The sequence below is a fragment of the Gekko japonicus genome, unplaced genomic scaffold (genome assembly GCF_001447785.1).
Source record: "Gekko japonicus isolate JY-2015 unplaced genomic scaffold, Gekko_japonicus_V1.1 scaffold5168, whole genome shotgun sequence".
Taxonomy (NCBI): domain Eukaryota; kingdom Metazoa; phylum Chordata; class Lepidosauria; order Squamata; family Gekkonidae; genus Gekko; species Gekko japonicus.
The window spans coordinates 31,071-38,909 of record NW_015159867.1 but is presented as its reverse complement, the minus strand read 5'-3'; the positions used below and the strand labels follow the sequence as shown (position 1 = coordinate 38,909).

The 7,839-nt window shown below is 50.5% G+C and overlaps 1 protein-coding gene across 1 annotated transcript in view; it reads right to left on the bottom strand.

The window, feature by feature from the left end:
* Window positions 1–5,371: 5,371 nt before the first annotated feature.
* Window positions 5,372–7,839, bottom strand: part of LOC107107787 (phospholipase A2 inhibitor subunit gamma B-like) — a 14,622-nt gene continuing 12,154 nt past the window's right edge. Inside the window, exon 5 of the mRNA XM_015408130.1 lies at window positions 5,372–5,580. Coding sequence (XP_015263616.1) covers window positions 5,372–5,580 — 209 coding nt within the window. The remainder of the gene's footprint in view (window positions 5,581–7,839) is intronic.

Below are 7,839 nucleotides of genomic sequence, written 5' to 3'. Positions count from 1 at the left end.
GAGGGGGGTTTTGGTTCATCCACCTCCTCTAAGGGCCGTCAAATGAGGGGGAGGGTTAGACTTTTTGGAATACAGAGGCGAGGAGGCGCTTCCCTTGCCCACGGCGGAGAGAGAATGGAGGAGTCCGGCGGGAGTTCTCCACAGTGTTTCCTGGAGGGGAGGGAGCGTCCGAGGAGGCCGGATTCCCGGGAAAAGAGACCGCATTTGGACCACCCCACGGTGGGAACATTGGTGGTGGGCCCCCTGAGAAAAACATGGCCCCCCTGAGCAAAACTTTGTTAGCTACGGGCCTGGGTGTTCTCGAAAGCCTTCCTGTGGCTATCCCCCCCCCTACTTCTCACCTGCTGTTTACTCAACCTGCCTAGCAGGGGGGAAAAATTACAAATGAAGCGCTTTTCTGGGTTATCTCGCTCCCTCCCCCCCTTGCGGTGTCCTGGAGAACTGCATGTCTTCCAGCCTCGCCCTCTTCTGTCTGCTGGTCTCTCGAGCATGTTCATCGAGGCCTCTCAAATACTGTGCACCGTTCTCATTACGCGCAAACTGTAGATGATGCAGGGAATTCCAAGCATGCGCCGGTAAGTTGACTCCCATCAACTGATCAATGCTGCTGATTGTGCAGGCGCAAAAGAAGTGCACACGCTCAGTGTGTGTGGCTGATCCTGTGATGACCTTGGGGCGCATAAGCCCAGCAATGTAGGAAATTCCGGGTGTGCACCAACAGCAGCTATCTACCCACCATAGCAATAATCAGGCACTGTAGTGCGGCAGTTAAGAGTGTTCGATGAGGATTAGGGTGGACAACAGCCAGGTATGTTAACAGAAAAAGAATACAGACCCGAGAATCTAGTCTAATAGCCTAAGCAAAGTGCTGTATGCATTTTTAAACAATAAATATTCAGATATTTGAATATTTGAGACTATCTGGGATCTGTGTTAGTAATAGTTCAAAGTAGTAGTTCAATTTAAAGAGTTTAAGGATTGCCACACCTATGTTGACATATTGTGGAGAAGAAGGAGGAGGAGGAGGAGGAGGAAGAGAAGAAGAAGAGGAGAAGGAGGAGGAGGAGATTGGATTTATACCCTGCCCTTCACTACCCGAAGGAGTCTCAGAGCAGCTTACAATCTCCTTTCCCTTTGTGAGAGAACAGCTCTGAGAGAACTTGTGACTGACCCAAGGTCACGCCAGCAGCTGCATATGGAGGAGTGGAGAGTCAAACTCAGTTCTTCCCGATTAGAGTCTGTGCTCCTAACCCCTACACCAAACAGGGCTTGCCAAGCTCATTTCGGCATTTGGTGGATGTTCCACGCCTTTTGAAAATATTGGTCCGGTTCAAGGTTTCTATCTTTATTGTTTTTTAAATGGACCTTTCACCCACACTTTGGTCACTCTGTAAATACACACCCCAGTCTTGTTATCCATGAGGTTTCTATCTTGCGATTGGTTTATGTTATTGTATTTTTTCCCTATCGTGTATGTATGAAACAACAGAAAATTGGATATTAGAAGACTTACAAACGTTTCATAATACAAAAACCACTTCGACTTGTTATTTGAATATTGTTAAAAAAGCATACAGCATTTAGCTCAGGCGATTAGATTAGAACAGCCAGGTATGGACTGGAGAGCTCCTGGGATTCTAGCTGGTCTCCAGACTACAGAGATGGGTTGCCCTGGAGAAAGTGGCTGCTTTGGAAGGTGGCCTCTATGAAGTCCCTCAGCTGAGGTCCCTCCCTTCCCCAGTTTGGTGTAGTGGTGAAGTGTGCGGACTCTAATCTGGGAGAACCGGGTTTGATTCCCCACTCCTCCACTTGCACCTGCTGATGTGACCTTGGGTCAGTCACAAGCTCTGGCACAGCCGTCCTTGAAAAAGAGCAGTTTCTCTCAGAGCTCTCTCAGTCCCACCCACCTCACAGGGTGTCTGTTGTGGGGAGGGGAAGGGAAAGGAGTTTGTAAGCCGCTCTGAGACTCCAAGTGAAGGGCAGAGTATAAATCTAATCTCTTCTTCTTCTCCCCAGGCTCCAACCCCTGATCTCCAGGAATTTTGTAACTAGGAGTTGGCAGCCCTAACAAGGACCAGGGAAAGGTGGGAATCCCTGTTCTGCCATGGAAGCCAGCTGGTTGGCCTTGGGCCAGTCACATGATCTCATAGTATCACGGCACAGATAAAATGGAGGCAAGGAGAATGATGTAAGCAGGGGTCATTTCGTAAAAAAAGAGGTGCAGGAGCTCATTAGCATAACTCATTTGAATATGCCACACCCCCTGACATCACCAGAAGTGTGTCAGAAGGCAACACCCACCGCTCAGGCTCCACTGGACTCTTTTGGATTGCTAGCTATTGGGGAGGGGGACGTGCAGATCTGTCCTCGCAGAGGAGGGAGATCTTGTACTAGAACAAAACTTGGTCTTAAAGGTGTCACTGGACTGTTTTAGATTGCTAGCTATGGGGGGGGGATGCGCAGATCTGCCCTCACAGAGGAGGGAGAGCTTGTACCTGAAGGTGGGCCACTTCTTGCTCCTCATGGCCCAACTGAGGGCTGCTGGGAGCAGGGGGTGGGGCTTGTTGCATGTGCCCGCCCCCTGAGCTCCTTACTGCCGGAGCTCCGCTCCTGTGCGCTCCTGCAGAAAATGACCCCTGGATGTCAGACTTTTGCTGTTAGGGAGAAAGGCAGGCATAAACAAAGTAATTAAGTAAATAGAACTGTGAAATCCCCTGACAACGGATGTAGGTTTGCCAGTCCCCAGGTCCTGGTGGGGGTTCCCCAAGTTTCCGGGGCTTCTGGCCCCTGCCCCCAAACAGCCACATCCCCAGGTGACGTCCCCAATGTGATGATGTCACCCGGAAACAATGTCATCACGTCGGTGACGTCTCGCGGGGGGGGGCGCTCTGGTTTGAGGGTAACACTCGATGGTGCATTTGCCCTCAAACCAGGGTGTTCTGCCCTCAAAACAGAGCTTCACTGTGTGACGTTGCCAACATGACGACGTCACTTCTGGGTGAGGGCTCTTTTTGTAGCAGGTACTCACTTGCATATTAAGCGACACACCCCTCATGTAGCCAATCCTCCGAGAGCTTACAGTAGCCACTGTAAGAAGAGTTCTGTAAAGTCTTGGAGGATTGGCTACATTAGGGGTGTGTCACCCAGGGCTCCTTTTCGTAGCAGGGACTCCTTTGCATATTAGGTGACACACCCCTCATGTAGCCAATCCTCCCAGAGCTTACAGTAGCTCCTGTCAGAAGAGGTCTGTAAGCCCTTGGAGGATTGGCTACATTAGGGGTGTGTGGCCTAATATGCAAAGGAGTTCCCGCTACAAAAAGAGCCCTGAATTATATCAGCAATGTCACACGATATATCAGGATGTCACACGATGTCCCCTCTGGAATGCCCTCCGCATCCCCCCCCACCAGCGACAAGGCAGGGCCTGGCAACCCTAACCAGATGTCATGATCACCACAAGCACTGATGGCTTTAAAAGGGACTGGAGGGATTCAAGGAGGAGGAGAGAGCCATCAGGAGCTACTGGCCACAATGTCTAGTCTAAAGAGGGCTTCCATGTCCATGGGCAGGGAGCACAGGATCCCTAGGCCGAGACTGGCAACCAGCAGGAGGGTTCGGGGCAGGGACATGGGGGGTGGGTGAGGCATGTGATACCCATAAAACCATAGAGTTTCCAGAGATTTCTAGAGCTGCTCATTGTCACTTCAGGGCTGACCCATCAGCAGGAGGCCTCCCACCATAGCAATAACCCTAAGTCAGTCTCTGAATACCACAGCTAGCAGGTGACATCTGGGAAGGCCTTGGCCTCTGTGTCCTGTTCATGGGACATATGAGGCAACTTTCAAGTTGGACCTTGGCCAGTAAGGTAAAGGTTCCCTTGCTCGAAAGCCAGTCGAATCCGATTCCAGGGTTGCGGTGCTCATCTCCGTTTCAAAGCCAAAGAGCCAGCACTGCCAAAGACGTTTCCGTGGTCATGTGGCTGGCATGACTAAACACCAAGGCACACGGGCAGTAAAGATCCAGCTAAATGTCCCTAATGTAGGGGGGGGGAGATTGCATTTATATCCCACCCTTTACTACCCAAAGGAGTCTCAGAGCGGCTCGCAATCTCCTTTCACTTCCCCTCCCCACAACAGACATCCTGTGAGGCAGGTGGGGCTCTTTCGTGAACTGCTCATGAGAGAACAGCTCTGAGAGAACTTGCGACTGACCCAAGATCACGCCAGCAGCTGCAGGTGGAGGAGTGGGGGAATCAAACCCGGTTCTCCCAGATTAGAGTCCGCACTCTTAACCACGGCACCAAACTGGCTCTCTGTGGGTTCGAGAGAAAAACACAGAGAGAGATTCCTCATTACAATGTATGAGTGTATGAAAGTTGGGCCATGAAGAAAGCTGACAGGAAGAAGGTTGATTCATTTGAAGTGCGGTGCTGGGGGGGGGAAGTTTTACAGATACAGTGGTCCATCAGAAAGACAAAGGAGTTCTAGAACAAATCAAGCCTGGACCCTTCCCAGAAGCTAAAATGACCAAACAGAGGCTATCATATTTAGGTGACATTATAGGAAGGCACAGGGCTATTTTTGGGCAGGAACGCACAGGAACGGAGTTCCGCCTGGCTCCCGAGTTGGCCACGCCCAGCAGGAACTCATTAGCATAATAGGCCACACCCAACAGCAGAAACTCATTAGGATTAGCTACATTAGGGGCGTGTGGCCTAACATGCAAAGGAGTCCCTGCTACGAAAAAAGGCCCTGGTTGGACCACAAGCAAGGTCAACAGAATAAGAAGCAAAAGGTGGGTGTGGCTGGATGACCACACTTCTGGCAACATGGGGGTGCGGCCTAATATGCTAATGAGCGGTGCTGTCAGGGGTGTGGCCTAATATGCTAATGAGTTTCTGCTATTGGGTGTGGCCTAATATGCTAATGAGTTCCTGCTGGGCTTTTTCTACAAAAAAAGCCCTGGGAAGGCGAGAAGACAAGAATCATTGGGAAAGACAATAACGCAAAGAAAAGTTGAAGGCAGCTGGGAAAGAGGAAGACCCAACATGTTGACTCGATCAGGGGAGCCAAAACGCCCAGTTTGCTGAGCGAGACTGTTCACAAGAGGATGTTTGGGAGGCCATTAATTGATCGGGTTGTCATAAGTCGAAGGCAACTTGATAGCTCTTGAAACACACACAAGCCCGTCTTCCTCTACCTGGACATGACATACGTTAGATTCTTTTTATAGCTGGTGTTTATTTTCCCTGGATACTGCAAAGAAAAGAGCATTGGATGTACTGCTGATGTGGCATTCTGAGAGAGTCTTCTTCAGGTAACGGGGAAAATACGGCTGAGCGCGGGCGACAGGATCTCAGACAGGCGCCCTTTCACAAGGTCATCTTCATCAGCAGGAGCCCAGAGAAGGCTGGGAAGAGGAGTCCAGTGGTCTGAGATCCCCCGGAAGCTGAGGGGTCGCAGCTGCCATGTTTGAGAGACAAGCCAGACCCTCTAAGAGGGGAGGCCTGCCTTTCTTCTATTGCCTTGCAAATGTGCCTGGTGGCGCAGCCCTTCATGGTGGCCTCGATGACTTTCCCACCTGGATGTGGAAGACAAGAAGAAAAGTCAAGGCGGCCCTTCATTTCCAGGATCTGCTTTCTGTAAAAAGGTAAAGGTAAAGGTCTCCCTTGCTCGAAAGCCAGTCGAATCCGACTCTAGGGTTGTGGTGCTCATCTCTGTTTCCAAGCCAAAGAGCTGGCGCTGTCCGAAGACGTTTCCGTGGTCATGTGGCCGGCATGACTAAACACCAAGGCGCATGGAACGCTGTTACCTACCCACCGAAGTGGTACCTATTTATCGACTTGCAATTTCTTGCTTTCGAACTGCTAGGTTGGCAGGAGCTGGAACTAGAGACGGGAGCTCACTCCGTCATGTGGCACACTCGGGTCTCGAACTGCTGAACTACCGACCTTCCACAGCCTGCAGTTCAGCGTATTAACCACTTGAGCCACCGCAGCTCCACTCTGCTTTCTGAAGACCATAAAAATACAAGAAAATAGAATAGGGTATCCACACTGTGGAGGGTTTTCAGTTTGCACTGATTTTGAAGTCTGTGGTCCTAGACCACGGGTCCCCAGCGCGGTGTCTATGGGGGGGCATGGTGCCCACCGACACCTTTCCTGGTGCCCACCAAGTGTTTGGAGAAAGAAGAAGAGATTGGATTTATACCCCACCCTTCACTACCCAAGGGAGTCTCAGAGCAGCTTACCAACTCCTTTCCCTTCCCCTCCCCACAACAGACACCCTGTGAGGTAGGCGGGGCTGAGAGAGCTCTGACAGAAACTGTTCTTTTTTCAAGGACAGCTCTTATCAGAACTATGGCTTGCCCAAGGTCATCCAGCCAGGTGCAAGTGGAGGAGTGGGGAATCAAACCCGGTTCTCCCAGATTAGAGTCTGCGCACTTAACCACTATACCAAACTGGCTCTCAAAGTGGGTGGGGCCAGGTGTGGATTGGCAACTGGAGATTTGATCAGCTGTGCAGATTTTTTTTTAAGTTGCTCCAGAGGCCCACCAGCGGAGTCCTTCTCCTGATGTTGCCTTCTCGCATTTAGAGGTCGATTGCTTCTGTTCAGGGAGAAAGAAATGGCCGAGTGGCAGAAAGGTTCAGGACAAGATCCAAAACACATGGACAGAAGGCGTGGAACACCTTTCACTAGGACCGGCCACAATGACACAAAATAAGAGTGTCAGCTTTTGAGTTCAGCAGAACCCTTCACCAAGCTGGATGTTACAAATATTTAAAGAAGAAAAAGAAGAAGAAGAGATTGGATTTATACCCCGCCCTTCACTTGGGAGTCTCAGAGCGGCTTACAAACTCCTTTCCCTTCCCCTCCCCACAACAGACACCCTTGTGAGGTGGGTGGGGCTGAGAGAGCTCTGACACAAACTGCTCTTTTTCAAGGACAGCTGTGCCACAGCTTGTGACTGACCCAAGGTCACATCAGCAGGTGCAAGTGGAGGAGCGGGGAATCAAACCCGGTTCTCCCAGATTAGAGTCCGCACACTTAACCACTACACCAAACTGGCTCTCAAAATCATTAAAAATCATTAAAGGGCAGGGGGAAGCAGATGTCTTGGGTCATCGTGGACTTAAGACCAAGCCTTGCCAGTAAAATGCCGAGCACGTGTGCAGATTCAAAATGGTGCTGATGTCGGGTGGTACCAACACATTCTGGGTTTACAAGGCTTTTTTAAAATAGACCTTTCCTTTCGTTTCCATGGGTAGTAGCCATCGAGGGACTGTTCCTCCATGAGTCTGCCTAACCCCCTTGTAAAGCCACCTGACCTGGATGGTCCAGGCTAGCCTGATCCCATCAGATCTCAGAAGCTAAGCAGCATCAACCCTGGTTAGTACTCGGATGGGAGACCACCAAGGAAGTCCAGGGAGGCTATGCACTGGCAGGCGATGGCAGGTCACCTGTATTTGTCTCTTCCCTTGGGAATCCTATGGGTTGCCAGAAGTCAGTTGCCACTCAGGCCTGTAGCTATGGCGGGCATTTGGGGGGCAATGCCCCCCACAGCTGAGCATCGCCCCCTCTCAGGCAAAATAAAATAAAAATCAAATTCCAAAATGACCAGGGGAACAGTCAGGGAAGCTTCAGTCTCTTTTTCATTTTTTCCAAGCTAAAAAATAGGGGTGGTTTTTTTTAATGCAAATAAAATAAAATAAAGCTGCAAAAAAATTAAAAAATGAAAGTGCAAAATGCAAGACAGAGAGAGAGGGAGGGAGAGAGAGAGAGGGAGAGAGAGGGAGAGAGAGGGAGACGGGGGAGAGAGGGAGAGAGGGGGGAGAGAGGG